The sequence below is a fragment of the Apostichopus japonicus genome, chromosome 23 (assembly GCF_037975245.1).
Source record: "Apostichopus japonicus isolate 1M-3 chromosome 23, ASM3797524v1, whole genome shotgun sequence".
Taxonomy (NCBI): domain Eukaryota; kingdom Metazoa; phylum Echinodermata; class Holothuroidea; order Aspidochirotida; family Stichopodidae; genus Apostichopus; species Apostichopus japonicus.
Genome location: NC_092583.1, coordinates 17,517,543 through 17,541,553, shown reverse-complemented (window position 1 = coordinate 17,541,553; position 24,011 = coordinate 17,517,543). Strand labels below are relative to the sequence as shown.

Below are 24,011 nucleotides of genomic sequence, written 5' to 3'. Positions count from 1 at the left end.
ACTGAGATGGTACCGAAGATGCCTATCATTGGAATATTTGGACAATTTCATATCGGATTTTGACCTTGCTTAGGAATAAGAGCAGCAAAGTAAGACCTAAAATTGGCAAGCAGTATAATAATCAACCAACCCGGCCCTGTTCCGCTTACTGGTTTATCACCTTGAAAATATATGACAAGAAACACGAAGAGAAAATAAAATGTTCCAGATCGTAGTGGCACTGTGACATCACAGATTAACAAAATGACAAGCTCCAAAACATTACTTTCCCCAAATGAATCAAGATTTTTCTTAGCTGTTTGAGGGAGTTGACCTTCACAAAGATCGCTCAGGCTGTAATATAACCCAAAGTTGTAGACATTAATGTTAGAGGATGTGTCACCTGTATCCTTCTAGAGTTATTTCAGACATATTATTACCATGGTGTTTGCTAGTCGATAGTTTAAAATAGAGTTACTATAGATCAAATATTATACAAAGTTGACCACATGTGTTTAGTAGTCTATACTTTTCTATAGAGGTACTATAGATCAAATATCATACATATTCGACCATATGTAGGCTATGTAATAATATATAACATTCTATATGGACTATATAGAAATAGAAACTCCATCCAGTATTGTGCGATACTTAACCCCGTGATCAAACACCTCCTAATCCTGCCCATTATCGTGTATATTCGTGCGAAAATAATAAACCCTAACGAGAAAAGGATGGGGTTGGGCATACAGCCCCAGGGACCCGGAAGGGGCTAGGTATCCCCGCTCCGGGGCGAATTTTTTCTCCAAACAGGTTTGCAATTATGTGTAAACAGCCGCTCATGATTGGTCGGAAAAGTTACGTCATCACCATAGAAACCTTAACTTCGAGGTTACCAAACTGTCTGCATCCATTTGTTGCAACGGACTCACGTATTGTGCGGATTCAATGAATGGCTGTTGTCATGTTTTGCGAATATTCATTCAAGACTCGTGAACTCGCGTCGTGAAGTTGATTTTAGTGTACCCTTTCCACGAAAGGAATTCCGATTTCAATAGAACGGCTCACGATTCTTGGATAACGTGGACACACCCAATGGAATGTAGCGATGTATCATAAGTAAGGTCAATATGTGATCCAACCTCGTAACTAGACTTTACTAAGTTTACCAAGTCAATCAACAACAAAAATTGATATGTTCAGCTTAAGCACCATGTTTCAGTGACGTCAATGAACTCATTCATGTTTTGACATTTTATGACGTATGGACCTTATATCATTCTTCTGATTCAGTGTCTTCAAACTTCCAAGCGATGGTCATTATTGATGCTGACGTCACGAGCAATCTGATTGGCTGAAAACTCCGTAATTGCAAACCTGTTTGGGAAAAACCATTCGCACCCCGGGGAACACCTTAGAAATAATGAAAACTTCAAGAGGGGTGGAAAATTGAAATAATTGTCTTTAAGCCACTGATTGTACTTTATATTGTTATCACTTACGCCTTTAACTATGTAAGGACAATTCATGATAAACCATCAATCGCTGGTATTTTTTTGCTTTGTTTTTACCGTGACCAGTGAAAAATCACCCAATTGCAGTTTATTCCTTACTGCAAACATGTTGACTGACCTGAAAAAATTAAAATAATTTCAATTTCTACAAAACATTGTCGGTAGCATTGTCATTACCTTCGCCCCCTCCCCCCCCCCCCCCACACCCACACCCACATCCGACACGGGCTACTTACCCCGAGTAGAGAGCCCACTGCCCTATATACGATGGAAAATCCCGCTTTTTACATCTTCAATATCATAGTAATTATATACCATATTTCACTGTTAATGACGGTGAATAAATTCAATATTTATATATTCACAAGCTGACTTTATTCCAGATGTAGTAAAATTAAGCACAGGCTGTATTATCTATTACGGTATGTCTTTCCAGGCACGCGTTATACACGTGGCAAAGTTCTTTCCTACAACCCTGAACTTCACAAAAACGGAAACATTCCCTTAAATTTGATTCAGTGAGCAGATCTCGTTCTAAGGAGATGATGATGATTCAAGGATTGTTCAAGTCACTGACCTTCAAAATAATCCGAATTTTGCAGCACTAAAGTATCTTAAAGGTGTAGAGTTGTAATACAATATTATATTGGCAGACGGTTCCATATTCCTCTACTCTACGTATATTCTACCTAAACGTAAACGTTCGGTCAATGTACTACATCTTTACTTGTATTAAGTATGTCAGTTAGGAACCTTGCATATGATCATGAGTGGACATCAGTACACTGAATTTATGTAGTATGATGATATATATATAAATTTGTAGGTCATGCTTTGTCTGTCCGTTCTCAGAAAATACAAACCCATCAGTTCAGTGTAGACCTACACATTTTGTCGATTCTGCCAAGCCTAGTGATGAAGAAGGAATTTTTTTTTTTTTAAAAGGATCTGTCGCGGCGGTCATTTGTATAGGAATGATCCCCACCAGTACCCCACCCACCCACCCATTCAACACACAAACCATGCCTCTGCTGTGTATATATGCTGCGCCCCACTGCGTGCATGGTAGCATGGTCTATTCCGTGTTAGTCATGAGTTATAGTGTTCTAAATTACGTAACATTCAAAACAAGTTAGTGAAATGGCCATTGCTCACGGGGTAAACCTTTGGAATGACGGAGGGGGGGGGGGGGGCTGTGTACGAAACAAAACCACGTGTATCCAAACTTACCTATACATATCACTGATACTCTTATAAATGGTTGTATCTGGCAAATAGTGCTCACTTTTGCAATTGGCTGTAGACACGATCCGATATACACGATGCAATAGGATAGAAACATATTCCTGATATCAAGAATACGCTTGTAAGCTCTCAAATTCAAAAGATATCACAAACATGTATATGTTGGCGACTTGCGAGTTCCAACAAGTGAGTGAACATGGAGCTAATGTTTTGTATGTGTTCCATGTACATTATTCCAATGGAGTTTCATCTAAATTTGAGAGGAGGATCAAGTAATAACTTAGAAAATATAGTTTGTCGCTGAACCGTATAATCAACACTGCAAGGTAATATTTCCACGATCACAATGTCCTTCAGAACGTAACGTTTGTACCTAGTTAGCCCTGCATATAATGTTTACTAAAACCACCTTGACTTAACTTATGATAAGTACATCTAACCTTATAAAACAATTGTTAATATGAAAACCCATTATATATATATATATATATATATATATATATATATATATATATATATATATATATATATATATATATATATATATATATATATATATATATATATATATATATGTTGAAAAACATTGTGAATTAGTGATCATAGTCCAGCATAGGCTGTATAAGAACATCCAAAATCACCAATGGATTGTAGTCGGAAATACGCAACCTCTAAACGACAAAATTATTTCAACGACCATATTGTAATGGCTTATTTGATTCAAGTATATATATCCTGTGGTTTGTAAAATAAACCAATATATACACCCATAATATCCCTTTCATGGAATTTAGGAGAATAACAAACACTGACGTCATCGCTTCTTAATCGCATTAATTCTTCTAAAAACCCGAAACTTCGGCCAACATTGGAAGTCATCCAGGAAATTGTCTTTCAATTTCCTACTTCAGAAATATCTTTCAGGTGAACTATCATAAGGTCCTACAACTATAGCCTACCCTCTCACCGTTATTATTACCACCATCATATGCATGCACAAACCATTATCAACCATTACCAAAGCATGTATTACAGAACAGTTACACACATACACAATGTATGTGTTTGGAATGCTGGGGAATCAATTTACTCAAAACTGCGTTTTGCCTTCAAATGTCACGAACCAGAACATAACAACACGATAGTGAATTGCGGTTAACTAGTTTAGCAGGCCCAGTTTCGCGAAATTACATACATATTCAAATGATTACTTTCGTTGACTTTATGAGTCAGACAAGTTTCTGCATTTAATAGGATCAGTTCATTTGTACGGAACAGCCAAAAAGAGGTTTCGCCGGAATAATTCAAAGTTAATTACGAGGCAATGCGGCAAATTAGTTGCAAATTAAAATCAACGAATAAAAGAATCAATGACGTTACAACTTTAATTGGTTTATTATCATACGAACTCTGTTGTGCATTATATTATACCTAATTGACGAAATAAGCAAGTATAGGCTAACCCCTTAATAGATTTAAGCTATGGTAGTTACGCTCCCGTAATGAGAACCCTGGAAACACTCTTTGGGGCTTTAAGTTCGATATATCAAGTCTACAAATTGAACACTCAATTAAAACAAACTTGCAATAGGCCTGTATACTGAGAATATATATTAAGAGGAGGCTATTACCTTAAATAGAATGGAGTCCTTTGTGGTTAAAACTATTACTACAAACCACGTTAACCACTAAAGTGCGGTTTACAACTCTTCAATAAAGTAACTGTATAAGCCTATGACCATTTCCTTAGTTAAACTCAATTAGACCAATGCCCCCTTTGTCGATGCCTTTCCCGTCCCTTAAAGAAGTCTGAACAATCCTTTAATTGTTCAATCATTACAACGATCACGTAAAGCATCCAATACATTGCCGGGTTTACTATAAAGACATAGTCAGATATAGTGTAGATGTTTGGATCAAGTCTAAGTAAAGAGATATGGAACCGCAGACAGAGCACTGATAATAATGCACTTGACTTGAAATTCATTTGCATATCAGTGGTTAATGTGCGGTAAAACATGAGATTATCATTAACTCATTAACTTGTCTTCATATATTGTATGAGTGCAAATGAGTAGAAATATTTGGTTACAGCAGACTATAGTGTTCACATTATACACTGTAACTTTGCTTAAAGCAGCATTTTGCGTCCTTTGCTATGATTTTTCTCAACCTCACTGACTCCACTATGCCATAACGACATACATAACTAGCTTATCTATTTAAGTCTTACTTCATATGGTGGCATAAAAGTCGAAAAATTTGCAACTTTCAGCTTTGTTTTTCTCCAAGATATTTACCGTTAGAACCCAATAAACCTCGCTCATAATATGCATATTTAAACACTACGAACGTCATTGACCAATACAACACCATGCTTGATTTGTGTACAGTCTATATTGCAGTCGTACCAGGGAGTTCCATTACATGATGGCCACTGGCGGATCCAAGGGGGGGGGGGCCAAGGGGGGCCATGGCCCCCCAAAGGTGAGCCAAAAAGTGTTTCCGAACATCCGCTAAATCATATGATTGGAAATTAAAAAAATCGAGAGGAATAGCAGTGGTAGACTAGTCTAAACCTTTTCGTTTTCTGGTTTAAAATTAAATGCAGAGCTCCCAACTGACCCGCAATTCGCGGGAATTAGACCCGCATTCTAACACCCAAACCAGCTGACTCGCACAAGCGTCCGAAAAAAACCGCATTGTAATTGTCAAGTATACATAAAAATTTGCATCAAATTTTGACTTAGCAACCATCATTTCTTTAGCATTTAGCATAATAGAGTATAAAACCTCCTTTACAGCATCATTTGAACCTCAAATTAGCTTATATTTCTTTTCATTGGGGCGAGCAGCGAACATTTTCATGCCACGGGAAAAAATGAATTATCACCTACTATTCAATTTATTGATTTTACACACAAAAAAATGCATATTTCTCAGAAAATTTTGGGTGACAAAAGCCTTTCTAAGTGCCACCATTTTACATGTAGGCATCACCAGGATTCCAAAACAAATCAAAAGGTGAGGGGGACGCCCCCTCCCCTTATACCCCTCCCCCAGGACGGCGATTCGTGGCATGGACCAGCATTTGCCTTCTCAAGAGTTGGGAGCTATGTAAATGTATGAGCATGAGGATTTACAGTTTAACACCATTTTGCAGTTACAGGCTGGTTGTAAGAAATTTATAACCTATGAGAAATAAAATTTCTTGAGAAAGATGATCCCAACTTTGTTTTATAAATATTTTAGAAAATTACACCTGGGAAACATTTTTTTTAGAAGTGAATTAACATCACCATTGTACACTTTTGTCGCACCAAATTGCATCTGAGGGCATTCAGCAATAGAAAATTTTCCAAAGGGAGAGGGGGGAACCCCCTCCCCTTAGACCCCTCCCCCATATCACTCTAATGCCACTTTGGCCCCTCCCAAACAAAGGCCCTGGATCCGCCAGTGATTACATCTCTATGGTTGTACCATGGAGGTAAAAACATCTGTTTTTACCTCCATGGTTGTACCAACGCAAAGCCTTGAATCTATTTTTAGCAACGGCTCATAACTAAACCTGCATCTCTGATTGGTTGAATTCAAACTAGTGGGTTTGGCGGAACTGTGTGCGATAAATTTTAACTGTGGAATTTGTCGTGGACACTCTTCTCATTATCTGCAAATATCCATAATTACTCGCCAATTAACGTTGTTCACAGGGAAAAACTTGGCTAATATCTTAGTTTGCTGATTTGTGATTGATATATGTAAAAAAAAATCGATGAACATGTCAAAAAAGTATAAAACGGCGACCAAACGCAAAATGCTGCTTTAAGACTGAGATCGATCACTAGCTGGTATAAGCAGGGAGTTGTTCCTGGTATAAGTAGTGTCGTCTATACTCTGGTAAAACGACAATTCGGCACTGTGCAGCGGGCTGTAGTTAGTCTTTATTAACTACTTCCCCAACCCACTCCATCCCTACCCACCACCTATGCCGGTTTACCATAAGTCGTGGGTTCTCCGGAGTTTCCCCTAAGTTTCCCTAGTGACAGTCGACTATATTAGCGGCGATTCACGGCTAAGATTGGCCAGTCGATCTTTAAAAATGTAATCACGGGATAGTAAACTTTGCATGTGGGTAAAACGAGCGTGGTAAGCAGTCATTTGAGCGCTTGTGCGAAGTTGCACGCAAACTATGTGGTCTTCACGACTATCGAAAAGTACGGTCGCGATGAGTCGTGTTGTAACCATAGAAATTGATTATTTCTATGGTTGTAACTCAGTTGGACACTGTGTGCGCTCTGAAAAATGTATTCGCGTGTGATAGGTGACGCTCTGCCAGATAAAAAAAGTGCAACGCTGTGAATGTGGCGCTCTGCCAAAAACATCGGTAGTTGTTCTTTGTTGTTGCCAGTAAATCTCCTTGGCCTTAGATAGTTGCAGCAGAATTTTCTCTTCATTTCAAGTCAACAACTTCCTCACCCAACAACATCCCTGCGGACCCTGCCCACCAACTACAGCGTTAGCATACGTCCGGAGTTCCTCGGTTATGAGGCTCTTTTTCAGCTCTGTAAGCGTCCGGTGATGTTACACAATTTACAATATTGTTAGGTACTTCGTACAAAGTTTTAATAAAAACAGAGGAAAAGCTTACATTTTTCTTCGGTGTTTTGGTCATCTACTTACTCTTATTTGAGCACAGAAAGGTAAATTATCAATGGTAGGCTAGCAGATCTTTAATCGAGTGATATTGATCAACCCCGTTGAAATCAAATTTATCCATCGAGGGAGAACCACCCAACTCAGATCCGGCCGCAGGCCACGACTAGTTTTCTGCTTTCTTTAGTCAGATAAGCTAGAAGCTTACTCAACACCACTACACCAGGCTTCCATCCTGTATAAACACACTAAACAAGATGGCCAACATTATAACGTTTCTGTCGTAAAGTGCTTTAAATACAATCATCCAGCAAATACTGACTTTATTTTGCGATGAGACAGCTTATTTGGCCTAACAGATCATTTCGTGATAGTGACAGTGGTTCGTGCCAGACTCGTCCATTTGTTGTTCAGTTTGTGAATTCAGTTTCGCATTGATATAGCAACGACCTGTGTGCAGTTTGCAGTTGACACTTACCACATAATCCCGATTGATTGACACAATACTCTGGTCATATGAACGTTATAGGACGTGTTAACATTAGGCTAAAATAGCAACGCAAAATACCAGCCTTAGCTTACTGTTGGGTGTAGAACTGGTGCTTAGCTGAAAACTGTGAGTTACTGTGGCGAAGAAAATCGGCATGTTATACTTGACATAAGCCGTTAGTTTCCATTCAGTTGGGATCAAGGTTTGCATATTTCTTCTGAAAAAATCTAGCTAGGCCTATAGTATAGGATAGTTCACCCCACGGCAGCTACCCGGAGCCTAAGTTAGGCCTTGAATGAGGATCTAGCCTAACCCACAGGAGCCTAGCATAGGTCTGGGCTGTGCATCCTCCGGCCTATGGTTTTCTTTGGACAGAGCATATAAATTTCTTTCATTTCAAACATTTTGGTGGAAACATCTTTGCCCGACTCGCATGGTACTCCCCTTCCCCATGTTTGGGCACATGCCAAGTAAGGTTGAAGCCCCAGTAGCCTAAACCATGCAGTCAAACTAATTAGCGTCAACAGGCCGATTTCACGACAACTCATGACAACTCAAGACAACAAGTTTAAAATACCATCAAATACAATTGATGTTATCAGAGTATATCTGGAAACACGTTTAAAACTGACTGGAACCAGCGTGCCTACATATTTTTCACAGGAAAAAATGTTTTTGTCGTAAAAATCGCCAACTTTTTCCCAACGTTGAATTGGACGACGTGATGCTATTGCGCTTGCGCAATGCCATCGGACCGAACCGTTATAATATGGATGGGTTTGTGCTACACCCCATTTCATTTCACTTCAAAACAATACGAAATATTCATTATTTTAAAAATATTCAATGATTTGATGAATAATAAAACCAGGCAAAATGATGGTAAGCAAGACTCTGTAAAGTTGATAATCACATATGTAAATTACAATGGAAAAAGAATAAGAAATATTCATTATTTTTAAAACATGAAATAATTTGATTTGGATTTCATTCACCATACTTTGGTGCTTAATTACTACGTCAACCCACCTTACCGACACTGTACACAAGGTAGTTCCAAAACCTAGCACAAACCCATCCATATTATAATGGTTCGGTCCGATGGCATTGCACAAGCGCAATAGCATCACGTCGTCCAGTTCAACGTTAGGAAAAAGTTGGCGATTTTTACGACAAAAACATTTTTCCCGTGAAAAATATGTATGCACGCTGGTTCCAGTCAGTTTTAAACGTGTTTCCAGATATACTCTGATAACATCAATTGTATTTGATGGTATTTTAAACTTGTTGTCTTGAGTTGTCGTGAGTTGTCGTGAAATCGGCCTGTTGACGCTAATTAGTGTGACCCAAACCATGTTTCATAACAACAGTTTAATTTGAAAGAACGTTATGTCTCATTTAATATCCAAGTAGTAAATATCATGCACGGTTATCACTCATTGCAAAGTTTTTTCATCACATATTCCAACACAATGCTGCCAGTGAACCATATATGAGAGTACGTTTGTTAACTGTTTCAAATTATTGTGGTCCTTTGAGCAAACCTACCATTTTGGGATCAATATGACAAAAATGGTCAGTTTAGTTTGATATAATCTCACTCATATGATAAACTGCTCAGATAGTAAAGGTTGTGTGTATGGAATGTGTGATGAGACTAGATGTTACCAATATGTATGAATGATGTATAGTACATGTATGAGATATTATAAATGTTCTGTTACTTTACCTGTAATGTTATAAAATACAGCTGTTCTTTCATTTCTTTTCTTTTGTGTCTCATTTTAGCTTGGTCCTTGCTTGTTTTATTTGTGATATTTCAACCATTACAAGTTTTATCATGGTAATTTATATAATACAGAATGCAAACATGATCATGTTTGGATTATGTTGGATTTTGATTTATCCCTTTCAAACCCTATTATCTGTTTATTCAAGTTACAGACCTGTACATTCACCTTAACAATTGTGATTACTGTGTGAAGTCATTGTTAATACTGATGTCTTACTATAATATCCAATGCGATTACTGCAATAACCTGTGTGACAAATTTCAGCCTACTCGATCCTCCCATTTAAGGCAAGCAATAAAAAAAGTGAAAATACTGTCCAAACAAGAGTGTTTATTCAAAATTCAGAAACATCTATAAGTTCTCTTTAAATTTAGCACCTTGAACTTGTAAATCTTTGTATGCAATCACTTTTTCATACAGTAGAAATTAATTGCCAATTTTCCATTGGACAGTGTTGGTGATGAGGTCATCCTATAACCATGCAGAGAGTTGTTGTGACCACCCTGCTTTAACATTGGAAGTACTTAATGCCATCTAGGTGTCAGTTATAGAACATGCTTTCACACAGTATCATATTTCTGCATGTTCAACTAAAGCTGGCATGATTAATATCTCATATTGTACATTATTTAATATTTATATACATGTAGTATATATTCACATAGGTTTGCATGTGCTTTTCATTACCAATAATATACTGTACATAGCCTCTGAATAAATTTAACTGCCTCATTAGCATAAAACAAGTGCAAAATGCTCTTTACTGAAAGTTACCTTTCCTTGCACTGGTAACTGAAGAAGTCTGTACATATGTGTTTACTGCACTGTCAATATTTCCCATTCTCTATTTTGACACAGATTTTCGTTAATTTTGGTAGGGTCATTCAATTGATATTTCCTGACACAGTTTGGACATTAACTACATCTTTCAAGATTTTGGTTGAATTATTTTTTTTGAATTTTATCTATTATTGCTGTGATAAATAAATCATTAGAAACTCACTTTCTTTTATCTCTCTCGTGCCATTGAGCAATTTAAATGTGAATTGCAATGCACATCATTAGTCACAGAATATACTTTTACTCTTAAATCTCCTCTACATAGTTAAGTTTGCTTTGTAGTACAAGAAAGAAAGCAGTTTTCAGTTTTCCCCATTGTTTTGCACACATTGATGTGCCACAGATGTCCAGTGTACCAAAAGTTCAGCTTATTTTAACGCATTGAACATCTGAAAGAATAATTCATAGGTTTAGTAAATAAAATTCCTTTCTCTTCATCAGTAATATTACTGATGAAAGAGAAAGGAATTTTTTTGGAGGAAATGTTGTTAGACTATCTTGTAGAGTTAGAGGGGAGGGCAAGGGGAACTGAGGAAGGGGGAATCAATATCCTACTAGTACTTAACCAATGACACAGGCGTACTATGTCAGGTCATTATACTGATTAGCCCTGTTGACCCAGAAATACTCCAAATTGTCAGTTTTGTACACCGGCTGTAGTAAAGCAAAGTCTTATGTACCTCTCTATGAAACTCATAAATTGAATTAGATGTTTCTAAGGATCATACTATATAGTACTTACTAGTATAGTACCTGAAATGAACATTCTTTGCTTGTTTTGTGGTTGCTATTAAACCTATAGTGATCTCCTTTACTCCTTTATACAAGGAATAATGCACTGTTAACATGTTGCATAGCACTTTGATGTTAATATTAACTTTGCCAGTTATACAAAACTGCATAGATCATAGTACTTGTATAGCAATTTTTCCATAACAATTTGCGATGCAATACCAGAAAAATTATTCACTGTTTATATTCTCATTTGTTGATGCATTGGTAGTTCCTCCTTACCCCCCCCTCCTCCCCCTCTCCAACCTCAGCGCACTTGGCAATTTAACCATTGTTCCTATCTACAGTACACTGGATGCTTTTCTTTCTTTTGTATATTTCTACACTAGTTACTGTTCTGTTTCTTCTAGTATATTTTTCCTTTCACTTTCTCTGTAGACACCTATCCTGCACACTAATTCTGTGTAACCCTCACAGATAACTCCTTCTCTCACTACTACTACTACTGCTGCTGTAGAAATGTTTCCTTCTAAACTGGTATGCATGTGGTAACTAACATGTTTGGTTCATTTAACACTGTACTTAACATTTGAGTCCTCTGTTAATGTACCCTACACTATTAAAAAAGTACTGCTTGTTAATGTGTGATTGTTGAGGACTTAATGCACAATGTAGACAAACATATGAATTCATTGCCTTTATTTTAAAATGATTTTATTCTGAATGTTCATGGGTTAGAATTATGTCAAACTTGAGTTTAATTACTTCTTCCAACCAAGTTGAAGAAGATTCTTGATGTCAACTCCACATTGGAGGAATGGTCTGGTCATTTTAATTTGTTAGAAAAACTTCAAAAAACTTAAAGTAATTCAACAAAATTACCTTTGAAAGAAACATTTTCTGAATTAAATTCAAAAGGTAAAACTTCAAAGGTTAATTCAAAGTTCAGTTTTTCAATACATGGTTGTGTTTATTGGCTCTTTTTAAGTTGACATCAACAAAGAAACTTAAGTTATAATTGATCATTAAATGGACTGTTATGATAGCAAGATTTTCAGATATGTTGTGTATTTAAGTGTGTGCTTATTATACATGTATGTATGTATGATAACAGTCATAGAGAAGAACAGCTTAATAAAGTATATCTTACCTAACACACATGTCATATCAGTGCTAGAGACGGTTTGTGCTGTTAAACTCAATGCTTGCACTTTTCCCAGTCACTTTAACCTTACAAAGACTGGTGGAGTGAAATTAAACTTACATTACTTCTGTTTCTGCCAAAAAAAGAAAAAAAAAGAAGCTGTATCTACAGTATATATCAAGGAAAGTTTCTATTGCAAATTTGCCTCTGCATGAAAAATGTTGTAATATTTATCACTAGTTTATTTTTTGTGAAAGAGAAAACTGATTTGACAAAGTGCTTAAGAACTGCAAAGTCAGGTCAATATGTAGAGGACCTGGCATTACAAACCTAGCAGCCAGGCTGATCTTCTTCAGAGGTGTCCAGTGGTTGTTCGGTTGTATTATCAGTAGACTGATTTCAGTCACTCTAACTAATATACTTCATCTTGAGAATGTTTATGCTTTCACACTCTCACAGATGCTGAAAGGGTCTAGTCACAGCGGCTACCAGGCTGCCAGGCAGGACTCCAGCAGTGGTGAAGATTCAGAAGGGGAAGGTACTGCATATGAGATGAATGGTTTTTCTGTGCCTAAAGTCATCAATTTGCACAGATTTTAGCGATTTATTAACAATGACAATCTTGCAAACATACAACGGCTTGAAACTTGAAAATCTGGTTTGTTACAGACTAGGTGCTGTACGTAACTGAACGCATAATATGTTACTTTAGCAGAAAAGCTGAAATTAAGATGTAAACCTCTCCATTTGCAAATAATAGGATGGAATATTACATTTGTTCTTTGGGATAAAGCAGTTTTGCTATGGGACCCATATAGTAGCATATAGTAGCTAAATGGTATATAACCATGTATGTATTTTAGATCCTCCTGCAAGCAGGAACTCGCAAAGAAGCCTCATTGGCTTATCAAAGCCGCAAGCTGACTGAAGTCAGTCTCTTAGATTCATATTTATCTTATTGTCAATTGTCAACAACTCTGTAACTGGACGACATACATTTATCTTGGAGTGACTCGAACTTGGGACCATATGATTGGAAGGCACCGGCATTAACCACTGAGCTAACACTCCATACAACTGTTAGTACCACCTTGCTACATGCTTACTGCAGTCTCCAACAAACCATCAAAAAAGGTGAAAAACTAATATTTATATATATTAATATTCTATCAATTTAGAAGAGACGTTCCTAGGTGTCAGTCAAGAAGACCCGAGGGAGGAGGAGGAAGAACCATCAGAGGAACCATCAGAAGAACAATCAGAGGAACCATCAGAGGAACCATCAGAGGAACCATCAGACGTGTCTCCGTCACGTGTCTCTGTAAACCTTGAGATGACTTCAGTTCATGTTAGTGTTAACACGTTCAGATTCCAAAATAAAATAAAACTGTTAGCAAACTGCTTATCCACTAGAGAGCCTGTGTAGGAGAATGTGTTAAAGTAAGTTGGCCTGACGTTTTGATCCTAGCAGGATCTTCATCAAAGGCTAAAAACCGTTTAGATTTTTGAGACGATTTTGATACATTCTTCCATGCCATTTAACGCTATGATCATATAAAGAAAAAAAATACAGAAATTTGTCATGAAGGTTATTATTTGATCTACAATGAATGGGTGATCCATGAACCATAACAATGTAGTAACATACTACAAGACACATTCTCTCAACAGAACTTTGTTTTTTCAATAAACTTTCCAAAGATTTCAGTCAATAAAGTTCCTGTTTGATACTGTCAGGCCTTAGATTCCTGTAGGTCTTGATTTGTAGTCTTCTCAGAGTGATCCTTTACATTTTAGTCTCTGAAAGCTCATTACTGATTTAACAGTGCTCAGGTTTTTCTTTCTCTTCCGTATGTCAAATTACCTTTACACTAATTCATTTGCTTGGTTTGATCAGTGAGAAACAATTGTTTTGTTGACTTTTATCTGACACCAATAGCCTGGTTCTTTGTCTGCCATGGATGAGCCACCCGGCTCTCCTTCAGAAGGCATACCCCTGGAGACCATCCATGACTCCTCAGTTCAAAGCTCCAACATTCAGACGTCAGACAATGAAGTGACTGAAGAAACCCCCATTCAGGTTTTGTCCCCCTCTGAGCTGGATGAAGACAACAGACAAGGGGAAGAGGAGGAGGTGGATGTTGCGCCCCCATCGTATGATGTAGTGAAGGGAAAGGCTGGTGCCCCTCCTGATTATGCAGCAGCTACCCGTGATGAGGTACATTCTGAAAACAGCATTACCTGTTAATCAATTGTTATAACTTGCTCCTCAACTTCACCCCCTCTCCCCTCCCCCCCCCCCACTTTAGACCCAAGATGACTGCTAACATGCTACTTGACACATGCATATATCTTGGGACGTATTCACATTTGGGAAGAGTTTAAAATCCACCTTGTAAATTGTCTCTTTAGTATTCTTGAGTGAAAGTCCGATGTGCCATTGCCCATCCAGTTGTGTTTAAATGTGCCAATGCATATCTAGTTCTGTGCTAAACCAGTACCAGTAACCGTAGTAACGACACACTAGTACAAGCTTCTGTAACATTCTTCTTACTGTTAATACTTTTGAGTCGCAAGTTTATTTTCCCTTCTTCTGATGTGCAATGGCTCAGATAGGGTATTCCCAATCTGGTTGAACCCATGCTTACTTGAGTAAAGAAAAGAGCATTCTTTGAACTAATATTTCAAAGCTAATATGTCAAATCTAAATGGCAGTATTTGGCATGGGGCATTAATTCTATCATATCACATGATCAAAATACCAAGCATGCATTGCACAGTATGTCATAACTTTGAATCCTGTACAAACCTCATTTACAGGGTGCTAGTGAAGCACGTGGTGCTTTACAGGACACATCAGCATCAGCGGCCAGCTCAGGACCACCTCTGGAACTCTCTGTCATGGGTGAAGGTAATGCCTTGCTTCGCCATCGTGGTGGGGGATGGGTGGGGGAGGGATGTGTGGGGGAGGGGTGGAAGGTTATAGATGTCATGGGATATGATAGGAACAGACAATTACCTGGTGAAACTCCCATGCAATTTCAGATTCATGGCAAAATTTAATGCACTAATAAAAACAAAAATTATTGCACGCTGTTAAAAAAAATCAACTATACATACTTTGAAACTACTGTGGAGAATTGAATACCTAAGTAATTTAAAAATGTGATTGTTCTAGCTCTTTTTTGTGTTGGGTACATTTTTAAACAATTTTGTAATAATTCCTACATTTTTGAGGCATGTTCACTTGTATTTTTATTTTTTTGAGGGGCGGGAGGGGAGGGCAGGAAGAGATGATATACACAAAGGGATTCGATATGATAGGAAAAGATGGATGGTTTAGCTAAAATTTCAAGAATTACTGCCACCTGTGATGTTTTTTCGTTTATCTTATTGAAAGCATGCATAGTATGTTAGTGTTTGATTTATTTTGCCCTTATTCACAGATGATGGTAGACCAAGAAGTCGGGAAGCCTGGGTGGCTGAAGATGATGGAACTAGTGAGTAGGACAATTGTTATCCAAAAACAGGCCATATCCCCCCTCCACCTCAGGGGCAAATGGTTGAGTTTGGGATACTTTAAATTCAGCTGCTCAGGAAGAATGAGACCACTGCTATGGTTGTACACCCCCTATTAACCTATTAACCTTACACAGAAACTAATTCATAGTATTTATTAGCACAACCTTGCATCTAGAGCTAGTTATAGACCTAGTTTATAGTCTAAGTATGTCTTGGAATGCACTATTTGATTTCTAAAGTACTTATTTTGGGGGTGGGGGAGGGGTGGGGAGATAACTGCCAGACCCCCCCCCCCTTCATGGGAATCAGCTTCAATTACCCTATCCCCAATTCAGTTGTGGGAAATTTAGAATTTGAGCGTCACTGCAGTCATTGTTGCTCTTAAATTTTGGCAAATGTCAAATGACATACCATTGTTCCTTATAAGTTTAAGATCCATGTTCTTATATATGTTTTCTTTGCAAGGCATTTGCTAGAACCTTTTCAACATCAGTCTATTGATAGTTGCAATGTTTCTGTTGGTTCTTTTTCATTTACTTGTCCAAGGCAAAAGATTCCATATGATGATGATAGTATGTTAATTAGTTGTGTTTGTGATGCCTTGCCTTTTAAGCTTGATAACTCAAAGACCATGTTACTTGGACTTGATACCTGTTCCGTAAATCTACCTCACTGAGTACATCATATATTAAATACATCATGTATTGAGTACATCATGTATTGAGTACATCGTGTATTGAGTACATCGTGTATTGAGTACATCGTGTATTGAGTAAATCGTGTATTGAGTAAATCGTGTATTGAGTACATCGTGTATTGAGTACATCGTGTATTGAGTACATCGTGTATTGAGTACATCGTGTATTGAGTACATCGTGTATTGAGTACATCGTGTATTGAGTACATCGTGTATTGAGTACCAAGAAATATGTGCACAAATAGATGGAAGGAATTGCTAAGCCTGGTCTAGTTGTGGGAATTTAATTTAATGTTTGGTTGTTGCAGATGGCTTTAGAATGACATTTTAATTCTCCTCTAAAGATGTACAAAATGCTGCAAATGAGGACATTGAAGCAAGAGAAACGGACGATGTGGATGAGTCAGAGGATGGGGATGTCCCCAGATTTATACCAGACCCCCTCAGGCCGGCCTTCAGACAAGTCCGAATGTTTCGACCAGGAGTCAAGACAGCACTCACCACTCTCATCAATTTTTGCATAGCTTTATTTCTACTTCTCATCATCTTGTCCATACAGAAGTTAGACTACACCCAGGTGTGTACCAGTTTATTCTATTAGTTTAGGTGTGAGGTATTAGGCCGGGATGGTCAGCACAGTTAATTACTTATTACCTGAATGGTCGACACAGTTAAATACTAATTACCTGAATGGTCGACACAGTTAAATACTTAATATCTGAATGGTCGACACAGTTTAAAGGCATTGAAGACTCGCCCCAAACCTTGTGCCGCCCTCTGAAAAAGTTAACATTCCGTTGCTTGCAAGTGAAGTTTTTTTCTTGTCGCTACAAAATGCAGACAGTAATGAAACATGATACCTTGTTATCTTTCATCTGGACCTGAGATGTCCATCGCTGCTATGTACACTGTGTTGTGGGTATTGACAGTAGCTACATGTATTGACTGTACACTAGTGTCTAATTACCGACGGTAGCAAGCTATGTGTGTATTTTCTGGGATCGATGGTGGTGTTTAACACTTCTGATACACCTCATTTGAAACTAGGTCAAATTACTGGCATCAGACGTTTCTTTGTGCAAGCCTTCACTCCATTTTAAACTTATAACTCGAATGGTCAGTAGTTTTAAACTTATATATACTTGTTGTAGCTATTCAGGCTTGTGAGGTTGGAGCTCTTGTGTTGGTTGAAGACATATTCATTTTGGTTTGTGAATCAGCCAAATTGTGACGTTTTCTTTATCAGTCTAAGCGCTTATATAAGAACTGATTTAATAGAGATGTTAAATGTGACTTGTGAAGCCATACAAATGCTGCTGCTGCTGATAGTCGCCTTGGTAACATCAGCTTTCTTTACCAGGTGTGAGTTGCAACCCTTGCCAAGATTTAAGAATGGTGTTCCAAGGGATGTCATCTTATGCTACATTTCAGAGATGAAATTCATTTAAGGCCTTTGGCTGTATTGTGGGTCTTCAGTGTCATGTTGTTAGCTGTTATCTTGTTCCTTTGATATCATAACAAATCTGAATACAAACATCATTGATTAGCCTTGACCTACCACACTGTGGTAGCAGATGTTCCCAGCCTAGCTTTATAATTTACATACAAGAATCATAGCTAAGGTTGCTATTCTCATTAACCTTAGTTATTTTCTTTAAGAAGTTTCATTCTTCTCCTTGATATCATCAGATGGGATTCAAGATGAAACGGGTCAGCCATTTTGTTTACTACATGGACGATGTCTTTGAGGCCGGCAGATACTTTATTGGACCAAGCAATATCTTTAAGCCCTACTCAGCTGTAGCGCATACGATGGAATTTGAAGACATTCGAATATACACCACAGACCCCCTGAGGATATCATTCCGTTGTCATTTTCATTTCTTTCTAAAGTAAGTACATCCTGTTTGTTTTTGACACTTTTACATTTTAAAGGATAGTCACGATTTCTATTTACTGATGAACAAGGGACATGTTGTGAGTACCATGGTGAGATCTGCGGTCAGGTTCTATTTATGCCTTGTCAAGATATAGAAAGTTAAATATCAAGCCGATAGGTTTTGAAAATGTTGGCAGAAATTTCCTCCCAGATTACTGGAAATGGCACTTCCCAGGCCTTGTAAGTTGCATCTAACCTTTTTTATTTTGAAATTACTAGCGATATAAAAAATAAGTTAAAAAAATTTGCCCCCCTCCCCCTTGGCTACGTGCCTGAATGTCATAAATATACATTGACATTGTCTTGTTTGTCTTCAAGCTGACATGGAATTTTGTACCTCAGTATTATGATGCATGGCAATATGAATGCAACACATTCATTGGTATATTGTATTATTGTCACATAACCTTATAATAAGTGGGACCCAATCCAATCAAAAGTCAAAAACTTTTTTGGGGAAAAAGAGAGCTTTGTTGTTTCCTTACACATAGTTGTACCTTGTGTTTGTCTATTGAAACATTCCTTGCAGGACATCCATATTTTCAGTATTTTCATTCATTATTCTCTCATCAGGAAATCTGAGCTTGGACTGCTAGAAGAGGAGCTTGACCGTTACTATTTAGAGACCATCAATAAAACATCCATATCAGTAATAAAGAACTCGGCGTCTCAGTTTTCTGTGGATCAGTTCTTGACACAAAGAGCCGTAATCGAATCGTTTGTACATCAGTCTTTGCGGGAAGCCCTAGAAGGTAAGCTAATTATGTATAAAACAGGATTATGCAAAAACTGGCTCGGAAATTCCAAATTAGACATGGTGTAATATATTAAACGTACTTAAAACAGTCTTACTGCAAAATGTTAGGTTTCCACTGTAAACAAGCTGAAAGTTTCACTTGAGATGGACCTTAGAATTCTTACACCAGTTAATGATGTTAGGAGAAAAAGTAAAAAGTATAGTCAATGTAACATTTTATACAAGAAATCCACTTTTCTGTCTCAAAATGTTCACACATGAACACAAATCATTGGATGCATTTTACTTAGACGATGTGTTTAATACTAAATATAGTCACATATAACTTAAATGCACTATAAAATATGTAGAGGTCAAAGGTTACTTGAGGTCGAAACAGATCAATCATTACAGCCATAGTAGATATAGAGTTTTGGGTGATAATTAACATTCTGCACAGGGAGTTAAAGTAGTTTTTTGCTTTTTTTTGAATGGTTGTTTCTTTGACTTGCTTTTGTTGTTTTTGCTTCCTTATGTGTAACCATCAACATGCAGGGATTGAAGAAGATCAATTTGACATTTTCATGTTAATTTTTATTTATCCAGGGACTTGTTGTGTGACAAGGAGCCAATGCCAGGACTTTACCAGTTGTCATGCATGCTATGCAGCCACTGGGACTAATTGCAGCAAAGGCCTCCACATTGAGGTACCCTTCTTCAACTTACTGTTTGTTGATCTCCCCGATGCTGTCCTCTCAAGAAAGCAGCAGGTGCTGATCACAGCTCTCGGAGGGGAGGAGGAGGTCTTTCATCAAACAGCAGCTCTGACCAGGAAGTACACAGAGAAACTAGTACAAGATATCAGAAATGAAGGTGAATAGAAACGCTTACATTATATCATTAAATGGATGTACTGGAAGACGTCATCATAACAAATGACTGGCATTATCTTAATTTAAAGGAATAGCCGTTAGAGAAAGTTCACTGTTTGAACAAAAAGCCGTAAATTATCTTCAATACAAGGTGAATTTTGCATCCAGATAGTATGTGTTTTAACGAACATACGGGTGAATCTTTCTGACAGCTTCTGGCCACAGTATGGTGAAATGCTGTCATCATGGCATTAGAGTTGAAAATGCCTTTGACTGTTCCTTTTGTTTTGTTGCTCAAATTATTTATCGACAGAGGAAATGAAATATTCTCAACCCTATGATACTTTAAAGTCAAAAATTTCATGAAGATTACATTGAAATGTGAAACAAACAACAACTTGAATTTATTTGTCATTTTACTTTAGAAAGCCATTCAAACCCTACATCTGTAACATAAGTCTGTCATATCGTAGAAACTTGATTGCATTTCCGTTAATTCTTAGTGTATTATGTAATATCTAACCCAACCTCATCTATCCTTTCTCTTGTAGCTGCCTTTGTCTCTGCAAACGGCACAGCCTATGCATCAGTCATTAGAGTGAAAGCAAACGCAGAGGCCAAAGCCGTAATCAACCTAGCCAACAGCCAGGGACTGACAGGCATGTACTCGAATTTGTCTATCACCGAAGAGGATCACAAGGCATCCGTACATTGGCTTAGGACATTGAGAAACCAGGACAATTTGATCACAGGAATGAATTTTGAAGAGTACATCAAGTTAACAACTGGCAATTAGGGAAGGACTTTATAGATGTTCTTGATCATTGTCATCAAGTAAAGTTTGATATTCTTAAATTGGTGGGTGTTAGGATAAAATTTGGAAAGATATGACAGATTGTGTGATTTTTCTATAAGGAAAAAATGGTGATTACTCCCCAAAACTCTTTTAATTGATATATAAATGATTGGGTAATAAAGAAATATGATAATTATTGCAGGTTATATTTCAAAAACATTCTAGTGTACAAGAATAGAAGAAAGAACAATGTTTAGTTGTGTGGCTTGACTGCCTTTTAAAGACCAACTTTAAACATAGAATGTTTTGCAGATGTGTTGCAATAATTGAAAATAAAAATTGTTTATCATTATTGAGATGATGCCTGAAAAAGAGTTTAAATTAACACCATGTTATATGTCAAATAACAAGTCAAAATTAATGTTGAAAAAAATGTTAAACACCTTCAATTACTATTCAACATGTTAAATATGTAACAAATTATCTTTGTCTATAAATTTCAAATTTCAATAAAAAAAAAAGGAAAAATTAAATTGTATATTTCATGTTTACTCAGGTAGCCAAGAGTCTGATGTAGTTGTATATAAACAAAGGAAACTAATGTCTTTCACTTCAGAAGTAACAGCTTGAATACATCTCAGGATTTCTGAACTAGAGATAATAAAATCATTAATTGTATAACACTGCTGATAAATCATTTTGTAGATAAATAATTTAAAAATTGATTTATTGGTTTTGAGAACTTCTCTATCTCAGACTGATTTGTACTTAATTAATCAACCACAGACAACTGACTAGGATATTATAGACAATTGTGAAAAGAACAAAGAAAGTATTTGCTACCAATTTGTTTATAATTTCCTGGTCAGTATTCTATTGTTTAATTTACTAACATGTATTCACAACTAACTTGAATTCCTCTCAAAATCCCTTCCTGAATGAAACGATGGTCTGATCCTGGTTTTCACAGTACGGACAGTATGCTGTGAATTCTGACTGGGACCCCCTGTAAATAAATGGCTATAGAGGGATTGCCTCTGAGTTATACCAACTAAAGGCTGGGACCCCCTGCAAATAAATGGCCATAGAGGGATTGCCTTTGAGTTATACCAACTAAAGGCTGGGACCCCCTGCAAATAAATGGCTATAGAGGGATTGCCTCTGAGTTATACCAACTAAAGGCTGAATCAATCAGTTTGTAGTGAACTGATTTTGTAATCCCAAGGTTACTGCTTCAAATCCTGTAAAGCCAAAAGTTTTTCATTGTTCATTTCAAATGTAATTTATACTTGCTTATCTCTGCATATTAATGAGATTTAGTAATTGGTGCCTGACTTTGATCATTGCCTGCTTCGTTTGACTAGCTCTCACTAGCTTTGGTAACATTGCAGAAAGCTGACAGCCAACAGTTTCCTTGTCTAGGCGTGGTTATCAAGTTTGGTGAATTCTGCAGCATTTGATTTTCCAGTAGGATTGTAAATTTATCAAATGTTAAGAATCCACTAAGGTTTTACATCCAAGTATGCTTTTGAAGTGATTACATATGATAAATGGTATGTAGAACTATCAAATTGTTTTGGGACTGTAGATTTTCCCATCTATTTGTTAAAGGTTTGGTGGCAAATTTTAATATTTAAATAAATGAATTGATATGGGACAGTGGAATCATGGGGTGGAGCAACCCCCCCCCCCTCTTCCCCAACTTTGTCAAAATCCTTAAAAGTGCCCCATTTCATCAAAAGTGCCCTATGGTTGTTTAAAAAGTGCCCTTCTGTTGAGACATACAGAGTTGTGTAATTAAAAAGTTCCATTTTGTTGAGAAAATAAAATTAGAAAATTGTTGAAAACATTCACACACTGTGGGACCAAAAAGATGTTGGATCGATTTTTGGTAAAGTTTTGGGGTGATTTTGTGTTTTGCCCCCATAAGTCAATGCCACATATTCCCAAAACAGTAAATTCAAAAGAACTGCCATGTAGAGTTAAGCAGTAGACCTGAGGAAGTTTATTGCTCTTAACCTTTTGAATATAACAGCATATGTTGAACAGAAGGGAGTGTGTTGCCACCATGTTTGATATAAATATCTATACATACAAATATAAATATGTTATTATTGGTATGTTGAAGCTTTTCATATGTTACATTGTTCTAAAACATGATATATTTTGAATATATGCTGAAAAAGGTAATAAAATGTGTCTTATTTTTTCCCCTTTACGATTACAATCAGGGTAATTCTTGATCCTAGGGTAAATCTGTTAGTATGTGTTGCATTACACATGGAAGTGTTAATGTGTACCATACTGCTGTCCTGTGTCACTATGTTTATCCATACTGTACATACAGTCAATGAACAAATTATGTTGCATGTGGTATGCAAAACCTACAATTAATTCACAATTCCTGAAGGACAAGGCCACAGGAAAACAGTCAAGAATAATAAGACCAGGATTCGGTTTGATGGCATGGGGAGGGGGAGTGACAGATGTGGCTACAGCCCCAGGGCCCAAGGACATTATGGGGGCCTGGGGAAATATGGCCTAAAGAATAATGAACTCAAGGCTAATGTTAAATATTCTTGAGGAAAAGTGAAGACTTCAAAAGAGGACCCTGTAACATAATTTTTCCTTGAGTCCTAGTAGGTTCTCAACATCCCTGGTTATGAATAACGATCTAAATTGTTACTTTGCTTTTTTAATTTTCTAGAAAGGGCAGCTAAATGATTCAGCACTGTCATGGAGTGTTTCCCTGCTTGAAAAATAGTGTAGGTGAAACGGCATAAACAAGGATGCCCCATGTTGAGTAGATAAATCCCATTGTTTTGGTGAAGGTCAAGGTCATATGAGGGTAAACAAAGGTATGCTGTGAAATCATTTCAAACAGGGTAACTCATGAAGGGAATTTGTATGGATCCCATAATGCAGTGCTAAGTTGCCCATACTGAGTAGATAAAGTCTGTTGTTTTAAGTGAGGGGCAAAGGTTATTTGAGATCAGAATCGATAAAACTATGGTCATCTTGTAAACATATCTCAAGAAAGGAACTTGGATGGTTTT

The 24,011-nt window shown here is 37.1% G+C and overlaps 1 protein-coding gene across 6 annotated transcripts; it reads left to right on the top strand.

Moving 5' to 3' along the window:
• The first annotated feature begins 7,929 nt into the window (after positions 1-7,929).
• Positions 7,930-23,150, top strand: LOC139965008 (uncharacterized). 6 transcript variants are annotated; one of them, XM_071967151.1, is made up of 13 exons: positions 7,931-8,086; positions 9,673-9,727; positions 11,688-11,786; positions 12,853-12,931; positions 13,572-13,741; positions 14,333-14,611; positions 15,214-15,304; positions 15,840-15,893; positions 16,957-17,189; positions 18,302-18,504; positions 19,125-19,303; positions 19,894-20,160; positions 20,711-23,150. In XM_071967151.1, the coding sequence occupies exons 3-13, from the start codon at positions 11,769-11,771 to the stop codon at positions 20,953-20,955; spliced, it is 1,818 nt and encodes a 605-aa protein (XP_071823252.1). In that variant the 5' UTR covers positions 7,931-8,086; positions 9,673-9,727; positions 11,688-11,768; the 3' UTR covers positions 20,956-23,150. The 6 variants fall into 6 exon arrangements, with proteins under 6 accessions (XP_071823256.1, XP_071823252.1, XP_071823251.1 ...); XM_071967150.1 differs by lacking the exon at positions 9,673-9,727; XM_071967153.1 differs by lacking the exon at positions 11,688-11,786.
• The last annotated feature ends 861 nt before the right edge of the window (positions 23,151-24,011 follow it).

Excerpts from the sequence above, each read along its gene's own strand:
- LOC139965008 (XM_071967150.1), top strand. Across the intron at positions 13,742-14,332 it reads TTGAGATGACTTCAGTTCAT|CCTGGTTCTTTGTCTGCCAT; the intron begins GTTAGTGTTAAC and ends TGACACCAATAG. Across the intron at positions 14,612-15,213 it reads CAGCAGCTACCCGTGATGAG|GGTGCTAGTGAAGCACGTGG; the intron begins GTACATTCTGAA and ends CCTCATTTACAG.